Source organism: Thalassophryne amazonica, chromosome 10 (assembly GCF_902500255.1).
Source record: "Thalassophryne amazonica chromosome 10, fThaAma1.1, whole genome shotgun sequence".
Taxonomy (NCBI): Eukaryota; Metazoa; Chordata; class Actinopteri; order Batrachoidiformes; family Batrachoididae; genus Thalassophryne; species Thalassophryne amazonica.
The window spans coordinates 27,324,830-27,352,107 of record NC_047112.1 but is presented as its reverse complement, the minus strand read 5'-3'; the positions used below and the strand labels follow the sequence as shown (position 1 = coordinate 27,352,107).

At 40.1% G+C, this 27,278-nt stretch overlaps 1 protein-coding gene across 3 annotated transcripts in view; it reads left to right on the top strand.

Moving 5' to 3' along the window:
• The first annotated feature begins 794 nt into the window (after positions 1–794).
• Positions 795–27,278, top strand: part of LOC117518488 (zinc finger protein GLIS1) — a 238,252-nt gene continuing 211,768 nt past the window's right edge. For 2 of the 3 annotated variants that reach the window (XM_034179622.1, XM_034179620.1), the window contains exons 1-2: positions 795–951; positions 1,068–1,373. In XM_034179622.1, coding sequence (XP_034035513.1) covers positions 1,103–1,373 — 271 coding nt within the window. In that variant the 5' untranslated portion in view covers positions 795–951; positions 1,068–1,102. Of the gene's footprint in view, positions 952–1,065; positions 1,374–27,278 lie in introns of all 3 variants that reach the window. The other variant, XM_034179621.1, reaches the window with a different exon arrangement.

The following is a 27,278-nucleotide window of genomic DNA, read 5'->3' as shown; positions in this document are numbered from 1 at the left end:
CTGCTGGTATTGATATGGAATGATCCTTGTGAAAAAGATCAATACTCAAGCTTTTTTCCTCTCCCGCACATACTGACTGCTGAGCACGCAGATTCATCACAGTCTACTCTCTGTCTGTAAGAGCAGCGCTGCGCTGTTTCACACAACACGGAGCAGTGCACCCTTGTATTGTGGTTTGTCAGCCCTCTACCTCAGCAGATTTTGTTTTAAGTTGTGTTGAGTGATATTTTTTTAAACAAAAATGTTGATTGTGATAATAAAGTATTTTGTTGTCACGTACAATGTTTGGCGAAATTCTATCCTAGGTCTTTTGGATCCTTTGGATCTATGACGCTTAAATATGAAAAAGTATCGGTATAGATATCGGTGATACTGGGCCTGTATTTACTTGTTATCGGATCAATACCAAAATTACCGGTATTGCCCACCGCTACCATCGACAGCTATGACAGTGACAATGATAATACTATCATCCCTCACTTTAGAAATCGATCTGAAGCCCATGCAGGATCTTGGAAAAACTTTAGTTGATTCAGATTTCATCCTCCCACGTGTTCAGTGGCGCAGCAGAGCTATCGGGTGTCAGAGAGAGAGAGAGAGAGAGAGAGAGAGAGAGAGAGAGAGAGAGAGAGAGAGAGAGAGAGAGAGAGAGAGAGAGAGAGAGAGAGAGAGAGAGAGAGAGAGAGAGAGAGAGAGAGAGAGAGAGAGAGAGAGGAGAGAGAGAGAGAGAGAGAGAGAGAGAGAGAGAGAGAGAGAGAGAGAGAGAGAGAGAGAAGAGAGAGAGAGAGAGAGAGAGAGAGAGAGAGAGAGAGAGAGAGATGCTGATGCCTTCTCACTGGGAGGATGCTATCGATCAGGCTCGCAGCAGATGTTTTCTCCTGCAGCTGGATCAACATGCTGACGCGCGCCATCGCACCTTTTCTTCTCCTCATAGGCTGACCGGATGAGGTAGGTTTTTCATCGCTTTCGTCTGACGCGGAGAACAGAAATATTGCTTATCATAGAGGGAGAAAAAAAAGCCTCTTGTCAGCTGTGATTCAGTGGTTGCAATGTGCGTGTGCGCAGGTAAAGCGAGCACGGGACACTGCATGGGAACACATCGATGCAGAACTCGTCCTCAGCCGCGCTGTTCGGGATGGTGAGCCACTGTCAGACCCCAGCTTTCCCAGACTTCACCAGCTTGTCGCTCTCCGTGTACGGCAGCAAGGCGGAGATCTGTGCGCGGAGACCCGGGAGCGCCGGTTTTGGATCGCAGACGTGCCGGAGCGCACACGATGACGCGCCGGCACACATGCGCTGCGTCAGCCCTAAGGAGAAGGCGCATTTGTCTGCCAAGGCTCCACGCTCGTGTTTTTCTCTCCCACCCGTGCACGGTAAGCCCCAAAAGTCCACGTGCCCCCTCCTCAGTGTTGGGATCCTGCTGAGGCTGATTGCGCAATTTGGCACATTTGGATGGATGCACTAACATGTTATGTTTTTATATCACAAACGGCAGTAATAACCACACACGGATTAAACTGAACCCGTGTCAGTGTGCATGGCAACTCTGAACTTGCATGACTTGTGAGGTTATTTGAGGTGGATTAAAAAAAACTGATAGTGTTTCTATATATGGCTCACTTTTGTGACGCGCAGCTGTTTCTGTTAAGAGTCCTGTTTGCAGTTGTGGATTAGGTCTGTTAATGAAACCCAGAGCTGACAAGGATACTCAGCCAATTCATAAATAACACCAGAATCAAAGCCTCTGCAGTGCAAAAAAGGCCATGTCAAGTGATATACAGTGTGTGGAATAAATGCCAAGTCAGTGTACTTCCTGTGAATGTTAAGAAGATATGGCAGCTGTTTGCAGTGGTTCAGCTGAACAACTAATTTTGCTTTAAAAAAAGAAGAAAGATTGAGTTTTGCAGCTAAAGTATGAATATTTAAAAAATCCAGAAAATGGCTTATGTGGCTCATCCCTGATTTGATGCCTTGCATTAAAAAAAAACTGACAGAGGCTCATCAGTGCAGGCAAAACCCTAATGAGAGCAATTACACAGCTGAAATAAGCCCGTGTCATACAGATATCAGTCAGAGTGGAAAGTGGGCTTTGAATGTCTGTGGAAGTCTTCTCCATCCTGTTTAGGCAGAATGCTGTGAGGAGGCGGAGGAGGTAATTACAGCCCCATCCTAAATTATGATTAGACGGAACAGACTTTTGTATTATCAGTCATCCTTGCAGCAAGAAGAGGGGATCGACAGATTTGATTATTGTTTCTTGTGGCTAAACACAAACCATATGTTTGCCGAATGTGTCTCAGCATTTATGAGCTCTCTTTGCAGCACACAGTTGTACCCTTAGTCCTCCGTCCCAGCATCCCCAACACAGAATGAATCGTTTCATTGTCTCGGCAACGCTTTTGAACTCGCTTCCCGTAAACTGTGGGAATACAAGCCGGATTGTTAGGGATTGTGCTGTGCAGATTAATATGGACACAGGGACATGCATAAGTGTTTTATAGTACGGCTCTGGCTCAGTTGGGTAATACTGAGAGATATCTGTGAGGTTTTAAGTGCACATACAGCTGAGTGCAAAAGTTTGCATCCCCTTTACTTTTAAATGGCAAAACAAAGGTACTTTTTCAAAAACATAATGTTCAATGCCCATTCAGGTTTTCCAAATATTCCTTCATCATCAGAAGCAATAAAAATGGACAAAAAGTGTATAAAAAGAGTGATACACACACACAAAAAATGACTCATTGGATGAACTCAATTCAGTTATGAGCAGGATTTCCATTGAATAAATATATGTAGTGCCAACTCAAATAAAGCACATCAATGCCAGATAATTTAATTTAATTTAGTTGAGACTATTAGATGAAAATCCAATCCGATAGTGATCTATCCAAAAACAATATTGCATCCTTCTTTATGACATGTTCTCTCATACTTTGTATGTCCATCATTTTCCCCTTATAACTATCTCCAACTTCTTTGGGTCCCTTGGAGCAGCCGGTGTGTTGGTGGCTTCCCTCACTCGTCTCATTCTTGCACAGTCACTTAGTTTTTAACTGCCTACACTGAAAAAAAGAGAATAGTTGAACCAACTTAAATGAATTATTTCAACTGGTAACATCTAAATGAATTAAGTTGTTTGAACTTAGTAAGTTAGAGTTGATCCAACTTATTAACTTAAGTTCAAACAACTTAATTTACTTAGATGTTACCAATTGAAACAACTTTTTAAGTTGGTTGTTTTTTCAGTGTACTCCAGATAGATTTACCATACCACACTATTTGTAACTCCATGATACATGCTTATGTATCTATGAGAGGACAGAAAAGCCACTCAAAAGGAACCAAAGATGTCGGAGGAGGCATAGAGGGTAGAGAATATTTCATAGAGGAGGATGCAACTCTTTTGGACTAATATAGTTTCTTTTCTTTTCTTTTTTTTGTATGACAGTTTTTATACACTGTCCATTTTTGTTACTTTTAATGATGGAACATTCATGCAAACTGGGAATGAAGTATTATGTTAATAGAAAAAGGGGGCTTCGTTTTTGACATATTAAAGGGGATACAAACTTTTGCACTCAGCTACATCTCAGTCATCACTGAATTTTCATATTTTCATTGCTTTTCACTTTTACATTTCAGTAATCACATACACCAATTAATCATATTAATACACACTGTTATCCAGTTTTGTTTTAAGCCTCTTATGTGCTTGTCAGTCTTTTGTATCACGCTTCACTTCAGCGAGATGACATGAGTTTTTAAACTGAATTCCCAACTGTTACTTTAGATTTATACTGAATGCAACAACTCACGCAGCAGGTTTTTTTTTTTCCTAAAGGAAGAGAGACAATACAGGGAGAAAATGTTTCCTGTGACCTTTCACGTGTTGAGAGCAATTGCAAAGTTTGAGAAACTACGCGGCGACATAAAAGCGATGTTCCATCTAATGATCCGTTCAGGAATTTAATTGAGGCTCTGTTGTGAGACGACGCGCTGCAGGACATTTGGATGTTGATCTGCTGTTCATCGCTGTAAACAGATTGAAATACAAGCCGTGTTCTTTTAGGGTGTTTACAAGTGCATAACTAAAGCTCGGAATGAGAATGTGTGGAAAGAAAGGATGAAGGATGAAATGAGAAAACTTGAAGATTCTGGTTCCTTTTAAAAAAAATCAGTTCAGGCTAGGCTTCCTTTTTTAATTTTTTTTTTAACAAGATACCCCTGTAGGTTCAAAAAAGCAAACCCAAACTTTCATGAACATTTGCAATTTCAGCACAAATCAGTGACAAGTCTTTCCGAGTGCAACGGCGGCTGATCTTTCTCACACTGGGAGTCTATATGCTATAAATATTATTGCCCACCAGCAAAGAAAATATTTAGCCTGCAAAGAAAAACACTTGACCCCTCTTGAAAAAGAGCATCAGGTTTGAATGAAGTGTGTACTCTAGAATCATTCGATACCTTGCTACAGTTTCTCCTGGCTGGGACGGTGCTGTTGAGTCCGGCAGATTATTTCAGGGAAACGTTAGAGTTAGAAGAGCATACCCATGTACCATACGTCGTCTTTCGGATAAATGTGGAGGTTTGTCTGTTGATTTAGGCTGCAAGGAGATATGGTTACGGGAGTTTGGATTTGATAATTGTTTGAATTTTTCCTTGCGCAGATGGCTCACCCACACAAAAATTCACCAGCATCAGCAATTAAATACTCATGAGAACAGAAATGTTCTGACACACCGTGAAACCTTACAGCCTTAAAAAATTAAATTAAAAATAAGGCTGATTTTATAAACAGTTTTCCATTTATACACTTTAATCTGACAGTGAAGATAAATGTCCACAACATGATACAAAATGTACCCCCCATACATTTGTTATGGAGGCAGAAACTAGCCACAGGGACAAAAAGATTTTTTTTTGTTCCTGGCTGTAAGCATGTTTATTTCTGCCCTAGAGTTGGACATTCTAACATGGGCTTCTATGAGAATCTGCATGCTTTTGGAACCAGCATGAAGCGGCCATATTCCTACGCCTGTCAATTTAAATAGAAAGGGGCTGCTGTAACCCACACCCTCATCTCCCTGCAGAGACACTGCGGGTGTGTCACAGGATAAGTGGGCATCAGAGGTCAAAGTGAAATATTTTAAACATAATCACGTCTGAAAACAGATATGTCAAAGTTTCAACCACATAAACTAAATGGTTAAAAAAATCATAGTTGAAAACACCTGAAACAGTACTGAACTAATTGTTTCAGATACCAATTCACTGTTTCACAATGCTTGAAACTGAAAAGGAAACAATTGCTTCAGACAATGATTTATTGGTTCGAAATACTCAAAACAGAACTCACTGTGCCACAAAATCAATCACTTTTACTAAACACAGAAAACTAGAAAATGATTCATGAAATGATTTACAAAATAAATCACTCGGGAAATTATTAGGTGTTGCAAAATATCATATGATTTCTGATCCCTCACACAGCATTTCATCAAGAACAGTCATTAATCAATAGCTGATATAACTACATGGGCAAGGTATTATTTTGGGAAACCTTTGTCAAGCACTACAATATGGAGTTATATTCACAAACATCATGTAATTCTTCACTGTGCAAAAAAGAAACCTTATAGTAACTGTCCAGAATTATGATGATTTCTCTGGGCTCTGAGACATCTAGGTTGGGCCATCACAAAGTGGAAACATGTATTGCGATCAGATAAATCGATATTCCAGGTCTTTTTTTTTCTTTTTTTAAGAAATGGACACTGTATGCTTCAAACCAAAGATGAAAAGGAGCATCTGGACTATCAACACCAAGTCCAAAAGCCAGGGTCTGTCATGTTATGGGGCAAAGATAAATTACATTTCTGTGATGGCAGGATTAATGGAAGAAAAGTACGCTGAGAATTTAGAACAACATATACTGCCTTCAAGATGACGTCTTTTCCAGGGAAGTCCATGCATTTTTTTTTTAACAAGACACTGCAAAACTGCATTCTGCACACATTGCAAAGGCACAGCTCCAGAAGAAAAGGGTACGGATACTAAAATGGCCTGACCAGTCCCCAATAGAGAATGTGTGGATAATTTTGCAAAAAAAAAAAAAAAAAAAAAAAAAAAATTAACAAAAAGCAACAATGAGCCTGTACTGTTGCACACCTTAAGATGTGTTTACAGGAAGAATGGGACAAAATAACACCTGAAACACGTCATTGCTTGGAATCATCAATGGCAAAATGTCTTTGAAGTGTTTTGAGAAGGAATGGCAACAATACAAAGTGTAAATGCTGCAACATTCCAACTTTTTTTTAATGTGTTGCAGGCTTTAAATGGAGAAAAGAATTTATGTTAACAAATAAAAAGAAGTTGTCCGTACAAAACATAAAATATCTTTGGCTCCAAATGTCTGCAGTGAAAAATGCCAGTCAAAGTAAATGTAAAAACTGTTTTTTTTAATGTTTCTTTTAATTTGTATTTTCCATATCATTCCAACTTTTTCTGATTTGGGATTGTATTTTTTTAATTTGATGTCATAAAAAATGTGTAAATGCCGGAGGGGTTTCTCGCACCACTTTAAGTATACGTGTTTGCACGTTTTTCTTGTGGTAAAGTGGGCTTGGCACCCATGTTGAATTCCCCCAGAATGACTTAGTTTCCTGTGTTTAAGTCAGCAGCATTTGTAGACATCAGACTGCAGGGTGATAATCTGAGTGTTATGAGAAACAAGCAGCCATTGCAGCGCCGCTTTCAGCCCGTGCTGTGTCAGGAGCTTAATCACCATTTCTCAGCCGCTCGTGAATGCTTTTGGTCGCATCCACTTTCATTCTTTTTTTAATAATCCAAGTTGTGTTTTCCATTCTGATGAATTATTTTGTAGATATATATATATATATATATATATTTTTTTTTTTTACAAGAATCTTGTGTCCAGTTTGGTATCTGTCAGGGAAAATTTGAAAGGACAGCAGAAATGGTCCCCGTTCAGAGTAAGAGAAAGGAGGTGATCTGGTTTTTACCGTCTCCGTGGCTTCTTTGAGTTGCTGCCGGAGAGCATCTTCTGAAGGGAAATAAAGTTTTGTGTCTCGTAAAATCTGCTTACACAGCTATGATTCTGGCAAAATGTCTGCTTCAGATGTTTCGAGTGCAGTAATTTTCACTTTCTTGAAGTGTGCAGGATTTCAGGATTATAATTGCTTTCATTTTTTTGGATGTGACACAGACACAGATCATATTTGTTATTCATGTTGGAGCTCATGCTGTGTGCAAGTCATCGTGCCAATTCTGATTTATTAAGGCCATGTGTTGTTGGGAAATAAGTCATTTCTTTCTTGTTTGCTTTCTGTACTAATGACTGCACAAGCCAAAATAAAAAATAATTTCATCACTGTATTTTTGAATAAAACTCTTATAAGAAGCTCTCAGGAATAGTGGCATGTGACTTTTCTACATAAATTGAGGATTCCAGAATTTGTTGAGCTGGGTGTGCCATAACTTTTTTTAATTTTAAAAGACAGACCCTCCTCACTAAATGGGAAGATTGTCATTACTGGTTTGACCGTGAAAATCTTCAAAATCATGCAGTTTCAAGCAAACATTTTTATTATAGTCTAAAGGGAAGGTACCTCAGTGGGATACTAATATATAGACCTGGGTTTGGCTCCTGATTTCTGGTCTTGGACAAGACAAATCACATTGTCCCCTTCCACCCAGCTGGCAGTGGGTACCAGCCTTACTTGAGGAAGTGACTTACGCTGGACTGGTGTTCCATTTCGAGCTTCACTTCACACTCTGGTGTCCAGGATAAGTACTTATAATGTGCCTTGATAAAACTTACTGCTTCTTCTTACAGGGTTGTTTCATACACCCAGTGCAAAGTGGTGCACAGCACTTCATTATTGTCATTGCTAGTTTCCGTCGGACACATTTTTCATTTTATATGCAGCGACCACATCCTCAAAATCCAAGATTTGACCACGTCCTCTCATGTGGACAACTTTGTCTGAAAAAGGTGTAATCTGGCGTGTTCATGTCATCTGCCTTAGACCACCAAAAACATGACCTAAATTGCTGTGTATATAGCAAAACTCGCCTAAGCCGTCATTGTATAAACCGGATATTTGAACTCATTGGACGAAAGCAAAAGTCCCAATGCTTTTGTATGGTGTTCCATGTAATAAACACTGTAGATAACAGATTTTCTATAAAGAAATTTTCGCTCACATTGGACAAAACATCCTATATGAATGCATTGTATTTTCATTAAAAACCCTCCGCATATACCGGACAGAGCAGTCTGGACATGTCCCGTAACAGAGGTATGAAATGGGGTTCAGCACTGACACTCGCAATTCGAGGAAAGTGGGTACTGTATTTCCATGATTAATAGCCGTTTAATTTTTTTCAAACCGTGCTCTGACCTGGCGCCTAAACGAGGCAGGACGTAATTCAAGGTGGGTGATTATTAACAAAATGCTGCTTGCTGGCTGTGCTGTAATATGGTGTTAAGTTTCACACATATCCCTGGATGCGACAAACCAAACCACCTTAGATCACAGCCCTCTGCGGGGTGCGAACCAGCACACCTACTAAATCGGAGACAGCAAAGGGCTGTGATTTGTCACTTTTCTGGTTTCACTCCTTCCTCTCCCGACATATTTTATGTTTTTGCAGAGTGCGTGCTGATGTCATTTCAATCATGGATCAAATACATTTGGCAGAAAAGTCCGCAAATATGACCAACTTTACACCACGGAGTCAGAAAAAGATGCTCAAATAACCCGCAGTTCATGGAGGAAAATGGTACACAGGTTGATGATTGTATAAAGAAGCTCAGTGAGGGACAAATTAATCCAGAAAAAGCCACCTTTCCTGTGTAAAGATACAACGGACCTTTAAGAGATCAGCGTGCATGTCAACGTCATTGCATGGCCACGGAGTTACAGAGCTGCAGAAGCATAAATCAGGCTTTAGGATTTTAAGGTAGGTGATGGTCTAGTGGTTAAGCGTTGGGCTTGAGATCAGAGGATCCTCAGTTCAAATCCCAGCATGACCGGAAAATCACTAAGGGCCCTTGGGCAAGGTCCTTAATCCCCTGGTTGCTCCCGGTGTGTAGTGGCACCTTTCATGGTATCAGCCTCACATCAGGTGAGTCATTGATGCGTAAAGCGCTTTGAGCATCTCATGCGGATGGAAAAGCGCTATATAAATGCAGTCCATGTAAGGTAGCACTCTGCAGCTGACTTAGAAAAAAAGAGTGACTCGATCAAATGTAATCTTTTTAATGCACCTAATGTCCGGCGCTTATTTAAGGCAGGCGTTTATTATTTTCAGACGAAGTTTTGACCCGACCATTAAATGAGGCAGGTCCTGATTCAGGATTCCCCACAGATAATTTGGCACCTCCTGACTGTAACTAATCCATTGTATAAATATAATCAATTTGGTACATTTTATACATATAACAGATTTCAATGATAACGTACAAAATTTCCTGGTCCACCTGAATCCATTGTATGCGTGTTTTACTGTATATCTGTATTTAAAGAGTGCAGTACTGAGCTGTGCCTGAATAATGGGTTCACAACCTACGTATGTCTGCAACTGCGTATTAGTACAATGACATATTATGGCCGCTGTTGGAAAAATAAAACAAAGCGGAAAGATGGAGAAAACTGTTGCAGTATGGAGCAAATACAGCGAAAGTGGGGGAAAAAAGGTGTAGAAGAAGAACAACTACAAAATTTCTCTTTACTCTCGCCTTCACTGCTTCACCTCAGGGGAGCTTTGGTGGACACTGTCCACTGGTGCATTACAACAGAAGATGTAAGGCAGCCCATTGGTACCAGTGCTTATCCTCAGATTCCATAGCGTGAAGCGGATCAGCATCTCCAGCTTCTGCTGGACAGGATGCCAGTCTTGAAGCAGGTTACCTCTCCAGCCAAGACCAGTACCCGTGACAATGATTGGTAACGTGACTGGAAATCAAACCCAAGTCTACATAATTGTGGCTTAACTCTTTATCCCACTGAGCTGTGTGTTTGGATGTATCCAGTTCATTGGGCATGAGCGTGTTGTAGTCTGAACGTAATTCCTACCAGGTTGGCGGTAATCTGTTAATTTACCAGAAAATCTCTCACTTGCATCCATTTTCTGTTACAACAAACTATGAACTGTTTGTATAATAATTTAAAATCTGGAAAACCTGAAAGTCATTGATGGCTGATTCCAAGCACATGCAACTGTGTGTTTTGTGCCATTTTCACTTTGTGCATTTGTTCTCTAAATATTTGATAATTTCGTTTGTATTGCAAGCTAATGTTCCTACTTTCCTTGCTGAAGGGTGTGCGAAGAAGTCACCAAATCTCTACGACCTGTGTAGAAGATGCTTGAGAAAAATACACTTTTTGTCAAAGTACTTTAGCGGTAAGGATGACTGTCCTTTCACAAGGTTTCTCACCAATTCCTACATTCCCATGAGCCCTGGCCCACGTCTTTGAGTCTTCTATGAGCTCAGCTGTGAGGTATGGATGAATGTGAGGGTGCTGTTTGGGAAGAGTGGTGCAGGGAGTAATGTTTGCAGCATGTTCCATTGATTCATAAAGCTGAGGCCCAGTGATGATTCTGCAGCGGTATTCCCGTAAACCTCTGTCTGGCTGAGTAGCTGAGGAGGGAATGCTGGGTAATGGAATGATAGCTCTTCCTGACTCACAACCATGAGAGCGAGAAAGAAAAAGAGAGAGAGGACACCCCTGCTTTGTCATCTGGTTGTTTGAATCACCTCAATCAAAGTTGGGCAGCATGACGTTTGTGGAAACTGGAGATAAGTGCAGAGGAAGAGACTCGTGTTGCATCAGCTTCACTGAGGTTTGCTTCGCACAGAAACCGCGATTTATGAGAGGTTATGACGGCATTCCTGCTTGAGCGTCTTTTGAAATAATCCTCTGGTTGTTACAGTATCAACATTTCAGTGGCAACTCCTGAGGTTTTATCTCGGAGGGGGGAGATGGGGGCATTATAGCTTAGTAGTGGTGAAACCAGCTTTGCAGTAAATTTAGCAATATGAATTTTAAAGTAAATTTCAGATAGTTATTCACATCATGTCGATGTCATGTGTTAATTGACACACACGTACACAACAGATAGAAGCAAAAACAGCAGTTGTTTCAAAATCATGACATTTCTGCTTCTGACAGGAAGAAGAATTTAAGGGCCCCTTCTCACACAGTGCGAATTTGGTCAAATTGCGCATAAAGTGCACATGCAGCAGGAATCGTATGCAAAACGTGTAAAATCATACCTGCCTCGAATGGCTCGTACACCTGTTGCTACAACTATTTGCTGAAAGACAGAGTGTGCGCTGTGTGAGCCCATCGAACCCTCTCGCGGCAGATGTCAGCCAAATTCCAACTGACACACACGAACATCTAATGCCACTCATTTGGCACTTAGAAAATGCGTGGCCTTTCATGAACATGAAAACAGTCAGCAGACAATCATTGTCAAGCTGGATGTGAAATTTGTCTAAGTGCCCCACGACTGTTGCTGAGTGCACATGTCAGCTCCCCCTACAATACGTGTGCATGTGTCGTGCACTCCCCCACACCCCCAACACATGCATGTGTGTGGTTTGCGTTCCCCCACAGGCAATGCGCCTCTCATCTGATCATAGAGTGACACTTTGGTCTGTGCGCTGAACAGACGGGGGCGTGGTAGCTGTTGGCAAGTCTGGTCCTGGACATCAGAGCTGCAGAACACGCACCGTGATTTGACGGACACATGCATGTGTGTATTTGCTATCCTCACATAGAAATACATAAAAACATATATCGCTTTTGCAGTGGGCTGGAGAGCGCACACATTGACAGGCTGTTCCAGCTGGACCGGACCGTCAGTTCATGTGGACATGCAGCAGGCGATCTGAACGTCACGTCTGTCTGACAGGACAGTGAGCAGCGCGCTGTAGGATCATATGACAGACCAGTAGTACAGCAAATATGCCACTTTCAGTCACATATCAGCAGAAATACGCTGTACCAAATACCGTTTGGTCAGTTATCACAGTGCTTTTTTCTTTTATTAAAAAATACATTCATCTGATTGTTGATTTTAGCCATTTCACGCTCTTGTTATAAGATAGTGATTGTAGTACAGTGGTAAAGTTTCTGCCTGGTAATCAGAGTGTGTGGGTTCAAATCCTGTAAGTGGTGTTTTTTTTTTTTCCTTAACCAGGGTTATTTAACTGTGGGCTTCTGTATTGCGTCCCCTTTTATGTATTACTTATATCAACCCAGTGATATTCACTAATTATAATTAATAAATAAATAAATGTGGTGACCCCGAATGCAAACAAGGGAGCAGCCAAAGGGACCTACTATGTAAACTACAATTTATGTGGTGGAAGTGACATCAGCCTGTCCGGCCGGCTCATTAATTCCACACGGTGCCATGTGCTCGGACGCTGGCTGGTCCTCATGTGATCATGTCTGTATGTAATTATCAGCATGTCATGAGGCCATGAGCGCCTGCCCACACATGTGCATTGCGTGTTCACCAGCTGAGTTGCAGTACCCAGCGGTCAGCTGTTCCAGCAGTGCACTGCGCTGGATAGCGACTGGACTCTGGGACCCTCAGCTACAGCTGACAATGTTGGATTCATGGTGTGTGTGTGTGTGTGTTGGGGGGGTTCGGCACAGTCACACCCATATGTGTTGCTTGGTAGCACCACACTCGTGTTGCACTTAGACAAATTTCACAGACAGTTCGAATGTGGTCATCTGCACTCCATTTTCATACCGGAAGCGCGAATAGCCACGCCTTTTCTAAGTGCCCAGCAAGTGGTGTTGGATGTTCCTGTGTGGCACCTGGAATTTGACTGACACCTGCTGAGAGAAGGGTTGAATGGGCACTCGCTGTCTTTCGGCCACTGGTGTGTGCAAATGATTGTGGCGACAGCTGTACAAGGCATTTGAGGTGGCTCAGATTTTTCACGAGTGGCATGCAATTCCTCCTTCGTGCGCCAGTCGGCTTCAACCATGTTATATGTGAAGGGGCCTTTAAGCAGCACTCTCAAGACTGAAATCTGTAGAATGTGGGCATTGCAACATCTCCATTACTTCTCTCATTCTCTGTGGTTCATGTCAATCAGGTTGGGTGTTCTCATTCTTATGTGACCATTGTGGTATGATTATGGCATCTCACTGTAACCAAAGGCATTCTGACTTTTAAAAGCTCTCTCCAAAGAGTCACACAGCAAAAAATATGATCTGGTTTGAGTAAGTGCTGAAATATTTCTGGAATACCAGAAGAAATGTGCTTTGGGCCTCAGTGTAATCAGAGCAGTTAAAGCAGATTTGGCTCAGATACATCATCATAAAAAACATATTTTTAGCAGAAACCTTGCACTGAGAATTACACTCACACATTGCATTTTTTTGCCGAATTAATCTCCCAGGTCATATGAACTGGATTGTATTGTTTTAACTATTTGTAGCGGAGATAAAGATAACTTCTCTGTGTCGGTGTTGGCCCGGACAGACATGCCACAGCTGACCACATGTCTGTAGAGTCTGCATTACTCATGCATTTTCAGACAGCAGCAACTCCTGCTGCAGACCTCTTGCTGTATGACTTAGCACACGACGGGTGGGTTTTTGATTTACATGACGGCTCTGCCACTTGCTGTTCTTGGCCACGCTGTTGCCGTTTTTGATCAAAGAAAAATACGCTCCTCTCTCACTGTGGCAGTTAGGCCGGCAATCTGCTGCTGTGCTACCTCTGCCAGAAGTGGGCCAACAAGATGACTGGATTCTTGCAGCTGTCAGCTAGAGAGAGAGAGAGAGAGAGAGAGAGAGAGAGAGAGAGAGAGAGAGAGAGAGATTTTGTGGGCAAGAAAACCGTTTTTGGTCACACAAGGAGGCTCCAGCTTTTCCATCAAACAGACGTGATACTTTGAGCACTTAGGTAGTCATAAGTACCAGCATTTTAAATAAGTATTTGCTACACTGTAATCATGAATGTTCAAATTAATTTAAAAAAATTAAGTAGTGTAAACTCAAAGTTTGAAGAAACATTTTACTTACTTAAATATTTCAAGTTTGTGTAACATGGTGTTGCTTTTTGAGTACTTTAACTCAAAATTTTTGATTGACTTGAACTAATTGTGTATTAAGTAAGCAAAACTTCAAAGCATAACTTAAACGAATTAAGTAATTATATATGAAAATATCTCAGGTGACTTAATGAACCCTTTAGCATGGGTGGTGGAAAAGTGGTTTGTGTGCTTGGGTTCAGTGCGATAGGTTCTTGGTTCAAACCCCACCCGTGCCACATTCCTCCTTGTAATGTGGAGTTGCGTCAGGAAGGGTATCCGGTGTAAAAATTGTGCCAAATCAACATAACAGATCCACCTCACATCTGCTGGCGACCCCAAGTGAAAAACAAGGAAGCAGCCGAAAAGACTTACTTTTACTGATGAAAGTACAATAGTGCAGCAGATAAGAGAATATTTAGAGCGGAATCCTGCAAATGGTGATAAAAGCATCAAATTTGGCAGAAATACTCCTTTCCTTTTTGAACAAAACGTTTGGCCACTTGAATTTTCAGTTGGCGTTCAGTTAGAGGTCAATTGAAGAATTACACGGGTCAAAATTAAAGGTGCTCCAATAATATTGAAACCTATGCCACATTACTTGCCTTATCATAAAGGTATAGTTTGGACTATCTGTGACTGAATTCTATGGAGTTATTGGATAAAAACAGGAAGAATGGTGACAAAAGTCAGTGTCAGTTTGTACAGGGGTCAAAAGTTAAAATTGCTCCAATTTTGGTAAAACATGATGTAAATTACTAGTTGAGTTAACACGGTTTTAAAAAGGAATAGTCTGGACCATGTATCATCCTTACTTATGTTACGGGGTAACATATGTCACATGTCATAGAATCCAATGGACGTTGACCTTGTTTGTCCTTTACTTTGGAGACCAAGCATTCAGCACTGTCAAAACTATTCCATTTATTAACCCTATTAATTCAACCAATAATTTGCATCACTTTTTACCAAAATTGGAGCAACTTTAACTTTTGACCCTGTACAAAATGAAACTGAGCTTTGTCACCATTCTTGTTGTTTTTATCCTGTAACGCCATAGAATTCAGTCACAGATAGTCCAAACTATACCTTTTTGGAATCTTTATGAACAGGCAAATAATGTGGAATATTTTTCAATATGATTGGAGCATCTTTTAATTTTGACCTCTGTGTAATTCTTCAATTGACCCCTACCTGTCCACCGATTGAAAAGTCAAGTGGCCAATCTGTTTTTTTTTAAAGAGGAGTGTCTAAGGAGTATTTCTGATGAATTTGATGCTTTTATCACCAATTGCATGATTGTTTCAGTTATCTGCTACACTACATTCAGCATTTAATCGAAACTTTTAAGTTCTGGGAACAATTGACTTTTAAGTTTATTGACTTAAAAAATTTGTGGCAACTGATTGCCGCACTATTTTTGAGTTCTGCTAACTTGTTCGGGTTTACAGTGTAGTCATTGTGCATGAGAAGACAGTAGTCAACATGTCAACTGTTTAAATCCTGCAAACTCAGGCTCAGCTTGTTTAAATGGCGTCTGAAATGGCCTTTTTACAAGATTAATCAGCCAAGCAATCAAATGTTGGCTTCATCCAAGTGGTCAAAAACAAACAAGCAAACATGATGCAAGCTGAGTTTTTTAAATGCAGTCATTAGAGCAGAGGAGAAAGCAGCCAAAAAGCTCAGTTTTATTCTCTTGTTCTTTCTGTCTCTGTGCCAGGAAGAGGCCACGAGGCAGTGCCCAGTCAGCTCCCTGCACCATTGGCTGGCGCTGCCCCAGAGGACTATGAAAGACATTATAAAGTCTAATAGTGTAGTTTTTATAGTGTATTAGTGCTCATTAATAGAAGCCCAGCGTCCTGAAGAATTACTGATTCTCTAGTCTTCTGCAGTTCAGCTCAGCCCCTGTGCTATTTTAATAAGCTTACCCAGGACTAATAAGTGCACCAAAGAAAGCAACAAAATAAAGTTTGAGAAAAATGATGTGGGCTGACCTCGGTAATAAAGACTGCACTTCATACTGTGCTGATACTGTGCGCAGGGTTTCAGCAGATACAGATTATTCTGTTGCACGCACAGTGCCACGTTTCTTCATACAGAAACAATATACACTAAATTATTCTTCCAATTATATGTTTTAAAGCTCTGCCAGGCACATATTTGAAGTTGATCCATTAAGTATTTTAATAAATCTAAAGCTTTGTCAGTGAATCTGTGTTTATTACGCTGGTTAAAAATAAATAAATAAATAAATAAAAAATATTAAAAAACAATTTCTTGCATGGACTTTGAGAACTGATTTAGGGTAATGTTGGGGTGCTAAATCCAAATCTGAGCTCAGATTTCCTCTATCACATCATGTTTTTTTGCACTCTGCATGTTCTGTATTGATGGATTACCCAAAAGTTGCCCATTCACTTCCGAGTTTGATGTCGCTAATCGTGCACAAAAGCAACTTCAAAAGCATAGTTTTTAAACCAGACTCACGAAATGTGAACAAGAGCAGTGATATCGTTTATGGCACCAAAGAGGCGTGCTTCAATGCTTGATACGAGAATTATGCTTTCATATCTCATAAATATGATGTGATTGGCAAAAACTAAAACCAGATTCAGATTCAGTGCCCCCAGATTACCCCAAATCCATTGAAAAACTCCATGCAAGAAAAATTGTGTTGACCAGTGTTATTCAACCTCAGTCTGCACAATGAGAGCCACAAGGTGGGTTTCCATTATCCTCCAAACTGCACAAATTGAAGAAGAGAATTGGAAATATGCTTAATGGAAGCACGTGTATTTTGAAAAAAAAAAAAAAAGAAAAAAAAAATTTTGCAAAAACATTTTCACGCTCTCATGAGTTTGTATTTCAAGCAATTTGAAAAAGCCTTAATTTAGAAAATTTGAATGTAAACATTTATTTATTTATTTGCTATTACAGGTCTCATGACATACAGAAAGCATTACATGACATTCTAAAATACATGACATGGAACGTGTGGACGTGCAACAAATGGAGAGCTTGTTAAACATTATGTATTATTTGCTTCATAAAATGAATCCTTGTTTTAAAATGCTCAAAAACCTAAATGAAACATTTCCTTCAGGGAGATTCACTTGTTGACAGATTTGAAAAATAAATGAAACAATTTCTTCAGAGAATGATTTACTGTTGGTGAACTGGTTGAAAACTAAATGAAACAATTCACAAAATAACTTCTGTGTTACGAAGCACTACAGGCAACAGTTGCTCCAGAAAAGGTGTTTCGCTATAAAACACTCAAAACCCGATACAGTTGCCTAAAAAAAGATTCACTAGTCTAAAAGGCTTGAAACAATAAATAAACTGTTTGCTCAAAGCACATATGATGATGACCTCTAGTGGACAATGAGAATCCTCCAGTTCAGAAAATGATTCACTCGATATGTTCAATATGTTCAAAACCTAAATAAAACAGTGGAGTCAGAGAGGGATTAACTGCTGTGAAACACTTGTAGACGAAATGAAACATTGCTATGAAAATGACTCCTCTTTTGAAACACTCAGAACAATAAATAAAATGATTGTTTCAGAAAATGGTAAATGGAAAATGGTTTTGAAACACTTGATACACTGACTGAACCAGGTGCTTCAGGGAAAGATTCAGTATCTCAAAATGCTTAAAACACTATGATGGTGACATTTAGTGGTGGGTGGAGGTGGGGAAGAAATAGCTGGGTATTGCTTACATCACTGTGGCACAGGTGTGCAACTGATTTGTTAAAAATACCATTTTGTAGTCGTGGACAAGCTTTGGACAGCATTGTGGTGAATGCTGGGAGGAAGCGGAGGATTGTGGGAAACTGAGGGATTGGACGTTAAGTGTAGTCTGTGCTGCAGGGAGTTGGATGTTTCGCCAGGCCAACTCTGAATCTTAATAAACTTTTGGGGCACTATGCCAGCGCTGTGATCTACGATGCTTAGGGTTATTTTTACAGATAATTATTTTTAAAAGGAAAGGCTGTTGTCCATTGGGCTAATACCAGAGGACGATGATGGTGTATGTGATAAGGAAATGCAATTTCCCACAATGTGATGCTGTGGATTATATGAAGTTTTTCATTGTGTGGGAATGTCTTTTGGACTATCAGTGTTGTACTGAAATAACAAATAAGCAAATGAAATTTATTATTTCTGCAAAGGTTTGCTCACAGCGGATAGTTTTTGCCTTGAATTCTCTGCTACATCGCAGCATTGGGGGCTTTAACATTTATTTATTCATTTTCCCTATCGATTGTTAATTTTCTCAACTATTTCCTGGATTAATAGCTCGGGCGTTTACTTTTTCAAAATGTGTGCAGACCCGACGCCTAAATGAAGCAGGCAATTATTAATAAAATTAACAAAAGGCTGCTTGCTGCCTGCACTGTAATTTATAAGTTTCACACATATCGCTGGGTGTGTGAACCAAAGACAACCACTTTAGATCAGTCATGTAGCGTCTAACAAGATGTTCTCAATATCTTATAATGGGAAATCAATGCAGGGCTAAATCAAAGCCACACCGGTGCGCCACCTACCATTGTTCCTCTGCAACTGATAAACGTGGCATGCCATTTTATTTTAGGATTTTAAGGTAACACTCCGCAGCGGACTTATTGTAAAAATTTATTGTAAACTGTACCTACCTTGCTGTTTTTTTTTCCAGCAAACACAACAGCTTGCAGCTTTGCCTCAGTGGTATAGGAATTGTACTTCCTGAGTTGCTCCCTCAGGAGTCAAATTACAGGTATATTGTACATCTCCACACACGCTCAAGCAGGAGGCCGCCATTTGGACCCGCAACTGCTCAGACGGACAATCATCCAGGCAGAGATGTCTGGCAGCTAACATAAGTGACCCGGCCTTTACACAAGACCGGCGCTTATTTAATGCCCTGGTCACACGGTAATGGCGATAGCTAAGTATAAAAAAAAAAAAATAATTCAAAAAGTAAAAAATCATCCAGAAAAGGTGGACGAAAGATCTTGCATTTTTTCCCATCACCGAAAAGCCTGCGAATCAAGCGAACTCAAATAGAACTTAAAACAAAATTTATTGCCAACGTCTGTGAAGATTTCAATAAAGGATTGAACGAAAGGAACTAAACAAATCTAAAACTAATGAAAGAAAAAACGAAGCGAACATCGACTTTGACGCGCTAAACAAAATCAAAACAAAACATTCAAGATGACCTGACCGAAGCAGGCATAAAACCAAGCACAGCCAGCCTTGTCCTCATTTCCGCAGTACTTGCAGGTGCAAGATTTTGTTTTTATTGACAACAGGTGCGAGCTTTTGTTTGTCTTCACAACAACAAGTTTTGTTTGTCTTCACATTCTGAGTTCTCACAGTGTGTCTGTATCTTGTTGTACACTTTATCTGTGATAGTACTTGTCCTGACGAGTACCTGTGACAACTCCGTGGCATCAGCCATGGGGAACGGTCCGTGTCAAAGGCTAAGACACGCACATGCATGTCAGCCACAACCGTTGAAATGTGGGTAAATAGTTAAAGTAGTTGATAAAACATTCTTAATGCTATAGTTTCTGTGTGAAAACATTGTTTTTTCATCCCCAAAATTAATAATTCATTAGTGATACAAACATGTTTCATTCAGCTCATCAACACTTTAGTTATTGATTTGTTCAGATATCATTGCATTTGTCAACCTTTGTTCAATATGTTGGACTTTGGAGGTTGAACGAAGTTGGATGAAAGTAAAATGAAACGTTAACGTTACAAAAACTAAGCAAACGATAAGAAACTGTCAAGAACGAAAGCAAAATGAAATATGGATGAATAGAGGTTGTTGGTGTTATTCATTCAAATTTTTGAACAGTTTAAAAATTTGTGACAAACCGCCAGCTGCAGGAACAAAACTCGACGAAGATTAAAAATGTGGTCACACTTTACTTGAAGGTGTTGTCATAATAGTGACATAACACTGTCATAACTGTTACATGACACAGTCATGAATGTGTCATAAACATTATGTCAATGTCATAAAGTTGACATTTTTTGGCTTGTCTTGATTATAACAACTTGACTTTAATCAAAGTGATATGACCAGAAGTTGTTGTTGACCTTTTTGATCTTTGGCTGTATGGCAACTTGTCAACTAGTCATTACAAAAACTGAATGACACTTAATGACAGCAGTCATAAACATTTATGACATTGACATAATGTTTATGACATGTTCATGACTGTGTCATATAACAGTTATGACAGGGTTATGTCACTATTATGACGATACCTTCAAGTAAAATGTTACCAAAAATGCCTCCAAAAGTCCAGATTTCTTGTTTTGTTTGGGTTTCGTTGTCCTTCATTAGTGCCGTGTGACCAAGACTTATTTTTTCGTCTTTTTCAAGAGTTTTGAACCAGCAATTAAATGAGGCAGGCCTGTATTTAAGGTCAGGTGTTTAATCGAGGAAATACGGTACTACAGAACCTGTGTGTTTATTCAAAAAGGATGTCTTCTTCACGTTATCTCAGTGTTCATCTTTAATGGGCTGTGACAGACTGATTCCTGAACCGGGAGTAGAGGGATCTAGGATGACTTTGGCATGCAGTCACTGTACTAATATTGCTGCCTGCCAGAGATGTCAGCTTGATTTCACCCTCTGGAACTGCAAACCGCGTCTCGTACTCCTTTCACCAGAATGCTTCCAATGGAAACAGTAGGGGCGTGTGTTATCTTCTAGTTCCTGCAGTATCTCTCTGCTTTACGTCCACTACATCAAATTACTTGTGAGAGGCGGTCGTGTTTTCCTGCAGTGCCAAATATGGAAGTAATTGTTTTGTAAACACTTTTGGCAAGGACAACCATCTTTGTACAAAGTGTTCTCTTTTGATTTACAGCCGCTGAATTAAATGTAAGATCTTATTATCTCATGTGAACGAGGCAATAAGCATGTTAAGTGGATCCATGTTACACTGAGTAACAGCCCGAGTCTGTTAGTATTCATTCACGTGCTTAGCATTCTATGCAGCATACAAGCGTCTGCTTCCATATACACCCCTTAATGCAAACATCATGTTTCAGTTTGGGTCTCTTATGGGGCTCATTGTTAAAAGTTTAATAGTGAGTGTTTTTTTTCGTTTGAGTAGTGAGCAGTGTGTTGGACGTGATGTCATTGCGAGAGTGTGAGTGAGTCCCTGAATGCCTGATTGTCAGGTTTGTGAACCTTGAAGAGTATAGTCAGGCTTTAAAGTGGGCATCAAGTATTGTGCAATGGTAAATGACTTGTTTATGCAGCTCAGCGACATTTAACGGTGTAGACACAATGCCATGTTTAGTTTGGTTGATACATGTTGCAATTAGTGGTGTTTTGTACAAAAGCAGCCCCTTCTGAACTGCAGTGGTCGCTGCACGTCGAGAAGGACGAAGGCTTCCCTTGGCTTTATTAAAGCTACTGTGTGTAGGATTTAGGAATGTTTAGTAGCATTAAAGGAATATAGCATTCATATATATATATATATATATATATATATATATATATATATATATATATATATATATATATATATATATAGCAACAATGAATCAGTGACTCTGTTGGCTTGGCCTTAAGATGGACTTGCACAATCATGTACTTTTTGTAACTGCTTGTTAGAATGGCCTAAGCAGTGGGTCACCCCTCTGAGTCTGGTCTGCTTGAGGTTTCTTCCTCACGAATGCTAGAGGGAGTTTTTACTTACCACTCTCGCCTATGTGCTTGCTCAGAGGGTTGGTAAGAGTAGAGCTTACCTGTGTGAAGCGCCTTAGGGCAGCTTTGTTGTGATTTGGCGCTATATAAATAAAATGAATTAAATTGAAACTAATTGAATCAAAACATTTTTGTGAGCTTAGAATGAGTCCTTCATAGCTACATGGGAGCAACCCCCTCTCATGGAAGTTGCCATGGTGTACCATCATGTTGATACCGGCGCTCAAACAGGGGGCATACTTACTCTTTTGCATGGCGGCCAGAAGAAGGAAGAAAAAATAAGAATAATCCGTGGTTGCTCCCCTGTACACTGTCTCCTGGTTGCTAATGCAGGCTAACAAGTTTGAGAACCTTCATTTTTGTGAAAAGAAGGATCATGCATATTGTTTAATAAGGCAAGAAAGCACGAATCCCCATGGCCAAAGAAGAAAAGAACATAAATTGATACATTGTCATAACCATTCATTCATTCATTTTCAAACCGTTTATCCGGGTCCGGGTCATGATGGCAGCAGAGCAAAGCAGCTCAATCCACATTTCCCTATCCTCGGCCAAGTCCTCTAACTCTTGCCAGGGGATTCCAAGGTGTTCTCAAGCCAGTTGGGAAATCACAGTTGGACATGCTTGGAAGACCTCCTTAGGGAGACGACCAGAGGGCATCCTCACCAGGTGCCCAAACCATCTCAACTGGCTCCTTTCGATGTGAAGCAGTGGCTCTACTCCAGTTTCTCACCCTGTTCAGGTGCGTAAGCCCAGATACCCGTCGGAGGAATCTCATTTCTGCCGCTTGTTTCCGTGATGTTATGCTTTGTCATTACCCAAAGCTCATGACCATAGATGAAGACAGGAGCATAAATTGACTGATAAATTGAGAACCTCGTCTTCCCGCTCAGCTCCTTCTTTACCACGACGGACCGTACAATGTCCGTAAAAGACCCCAAGATACTTAAACTCGTCCACTTGGGGCAGTAACTCGCCCCTGTCCTGACCAGTGACTGCATAATGCAATCTGCAATCTCACCACCAGATGGTGCTAAATTCTACACACTGTAGCTTTAAGTTTCCTGTTTGCCCAAACTGTATTTCTGCTGTATTTCATGGAGACAGTGGAATTGAATGAAAGAATGAATTAATTTATTTCAAACAAGGAAAACACAAAAATAAAAAAAATAAAAATCCATGAGAAAAAGGTTAGGCTCAAAAAGGATTATTTACACTATCGAAGCTGAACGGCGCTGTGCCCAAAATGAATGACTTTCAGTGCAGAAATGTACATTGTTAAATGAGCCTTGATGTGGATTGTGGTGCATTGCTTGAAGATATGCACAGGCACCAGTGGGCCTCAGAATATGTGTAAGACTTTGTTCTCTGTTTCTGTTGAGGGATTGGGCACAACTCCAAAAAGCACCTAGTTCAGTTTTGACATCCACTGAGATGCAGGGATGGGGCCACATTTTTATTTTTTTCACTTTTGTCAACATTGCATTGCTTTTTTTTACTGTTTTCCCTCCATTGCTCATGAAATAATGCCCAGCTCGCAATAACTACAATACCTCCCATTCATGTGGCTGGAGAATTGGAATAGTGGCTCAGATTAGTATGACTGAAGACCTTGTTGTGGCTTAACTGACTTATGCCCTCTAGTGAGTGCTCCTTTCATCTTTCTAATGAGACTAAAGATGCTAAAGGTGCTATGTAGCTTGGTTTATAACATTATTATAGCTGTTAAACATGAGAAGTTATTTTTTTGCAAGGAAAGGGGCAATCTCTGCTTTCACAATAAGTTTTGCTTGTTCGTGCATTCAGAATGTGATGAGATTTTACAAATCTTATTCACAGTTTTAGAGTATCCCAGAATTGTTTGCGTGCTGGGGAGGGAGGTTTGATAATGGCTCAGCTTAATGCTAACTTTAACATTGAAAATGCCATAGACATGCTAACGTGTTAGCATTAGCATTAGTCCCGTTTTTAAGTTATTAAATACATCTATCTACCGTTTCAGAAGACCATAACAGGTCGGTTTAACATAAAAAAGGTAAATAATATTACTCACAGACATATGCTCTTTAGGGTTTTAGCGGGGAAAAATTAAGATAAAGCAAAATAAAACAAAGAACCAACAAAGCAGCAGATCGAAGATCGTAGCACTGCTTCATTGGTTCAAGGTTCAAAGCAAAGCCACGCTGCAGAAACGCTTGATTACAGACTCAATGCAGGGTCTGTAATCAATGTAAAGAAATGATCATTTTCCTGAAAAACAGCCCCAAAAACAACGGCCACCCTGAAGGCCCCATAAGGGAATTGTTAAGCAATGAATTGAATCATTTCTTAAGGATACCCGAAAAGAACCGGTTCCCGACACACAACCCTAACAGCCACACTTTTTTTTTTTTTTATAAAACTCATTAAAGACTCACAATTATCTTAGTTAAACACCTAAATACATATTTTGGTTGAACTCACCTCCATAATGATGCAATGTTGCAAACAAGTTGCCGCAAACGCTTGTTTACACTGATAACGAAATCTCGGCCTCCCCAGCGAGAACGTGATTACCCGTGAGATTTGACACCGTAAAGGCATCTATATTTAGTACATCAAGAGAACACAGAAGAAGAGCATTATGACTGCACTGCGTTGGCTAAAAGTTCATTGAGCAGGTTGTTAAAACTTTAATAGAGACACCAACATATCGCTAATAGGACTGTTGCAAAGTTTTTGAAGATGTTTAGATGTAATTTGCATTTTGCAATGAGAGCTATTGACCTTGCTGCTGTTTGATAATATATTTTGACTCTACTGCCACCTTCTGTTTTGGAGTATAATGCATTGCATTATATTATTGAATAAAAATGTAACAACTGTGGGGATTGTTTCATCTGAAAAGACAAACAATGCCTATATTTTGATGTATTTCTCTAATGTTTTCATATTATAAGGTATTCGCCTTAAAAGCCACCTGCCTGACTTTTTAAAATCTGATTTTTGTTGTGATTTATAAAGATGTCTTTAGGTTGGTGTATTATTTAGAGAAACAAAGCTAAGAGATTTGGGTTTAATTGGAACCAGGGCACACAAATGTCCTCACTGGCCTGACATTTATGGGTTTTTTTTTTTTTTTGTCTTTAGCTTACTGTTGAGCCTTTACGACGAAGCCAAAACCCATCAAGGGGAGCTGCACTCACCTTTAAATCGATGTGCTGACATTGTTGGATCCATGCACAAAAGTCACAGAGGTTCACATTGCTTCAATAACCAATAAATCTAATGCAAGTATTTTGGATGAGTACCTGGCTTTTTCCTTTGCACTGGGGTTGAGTCACAGATATTTTTCACTAATGGCTGGCCAGAGGGAGTTAAAAAAAAAGAACAGGGTCTTCTTTCCTTCATGTTTCTCTGACTTTTACCCTCAAAAATCTACACACATGAAATATTGACGAATATGATGAAAATCCTAATCAGGCCACCTGAGTTTACATGGACAGAGATCTAAATAAATTAATTAAGGAGCGTTAGAGCCAGGACAACCAGGTGCTGAGCACTTGGCACAGCACACCAGAGCCCGAGCCAGTTGGAAAATGCTTTACAGAATTTATCTGCACCCTTCTCCCTTGACAAATTATTTTATTGTTCCCACACAGTTGGTTTTCATTTGCTCTTTTGGCTAATGACAGGCTGAAAACATGTGGACTATTGTTATTCGCTTATTCGGCACAGATATGCTGACTTGAGGTGTTTGGATCTGACAGCGCACTTTGATGCAACAGAATCTGAACAGAATATGATACAGAAAGTACAAAAACAGACACAGATGGTATGCAGATTAGGAAACTCCTGTATGAGCTTTGTACAGCAGGTAGCTCCGCGGGATGAGTTGGGCTACCAATAAGTAGACCGAGGTTCAGTTCGCGGCCATGCCAACTGTCTGTGTCCTTGGACAAGGCACTTGATCTGCATCTTAGTACATGGTCCAACTCCACCCAGCTGTAAATGGGTACTAGCATTGGCCGGGGAAGTAACCTGTGTCAGTGGTGTCCCAGCTTCATGCGACAGAATCCGGGGACAAGGCCGACGACGTAGGGCTGACATAAGCTTTGTCAATGACTCACTGCATTATCAACTGGGCCCAAAAGCTGGTGGCAATTTTGTGAGGGGCATGACTAGTTTGGAAATGAAGGCATGTTTGAGAAAATACATCTTCTCCACTCATATTTGTCATATTTAATAAAATATTCAACCTGTTTGCATGAAATATAACTTTTAAAGTCAACAGAGGACTGATACCCTCATTTTCTATACCTGCTTACAACAATTAAGAGTCACAGGGGGGATTGAGCCTATCTCAGCAGACATAGGGTGAGTGGTGGGGTACATCCTGGACAGTCTATTGCATCGCCACATATCAACAATCACACTCATTCACACACCTACGGTCAATGTAAAGTTTCCAATTCACCAAACCTGCATGTCTTTGGAAGTGAGAGGAAGCTGGAGCACCTGGAGGGAACATATGCAAACACATCCCAGAACCTTCTTGCTGTGAGGCAACAGTGCCAACCCATAAACCACTTTCTTTTTTTCTTTTTTTTTTAACTATGTATGGCTTCATCACATGACTTCTGGATGACTTTATTTTAAAACCATTCATACCCATCAATCACAAATATTTTGCTGATCTGTATATGCTTTAGATCATCCATCGAGGCTTCTTGGTTGTTGCGATATAAAAAGTCCTTGACCTTTGACCAAATAACTGCAAAGTCTAACCAGTGTCATCGAAAACTTGGTTCAAAAAACCCTTTTTTGTTTCACTCAAACACCAAGAAGCTGAAGTGGATCAAACATGACGTGAATATTGCTTGGAAAGATGCAGTGCATCCGGAAAGTATTCAGAGTGCTTCACTTTTTCCACATTCTTACCCATTTCAAACACAAATCAGTAAATTAAGGAATTCCATGTGAAATTCTGTGTCTGTGCACAGTTTTGACAAGTGGTTTGCATATTAAATAACGTTTTTTTGGCTTTATCGTTTACAATTCTGAAAATATTTTGGGTAAACTCTCTAGAGTAAAGTGGCCGATGCGGCCAGGAATACAGCCAAGCTCCTGAAAATTTCAACCATTTAAAACTGGCATGAGTTTATCCAGCATTTCCTGACTTGTGCTGATCTTTGACAAGCAGCACGTTGATGTCCAGAAGCACAGGAGCCGTGCTGAGGCACCGCTCAGGGAAACTCAGTGCTGAACTTTGCCAAGTGTGAGAGCAGCTTAAGGAGAAAATATCTGAACTTATTTACATAAAATGACCTATTTTTCTATATACACTCAACAAAAATATAAATGCAACACTTTTGGTTTTGCTCCCATTTTGTATGAGATGAACTCAAAGATCTAAAACTTTTTCCACATACACAATATCACCATTTCCCTCAAATATTGTTCACAAACCAGTCT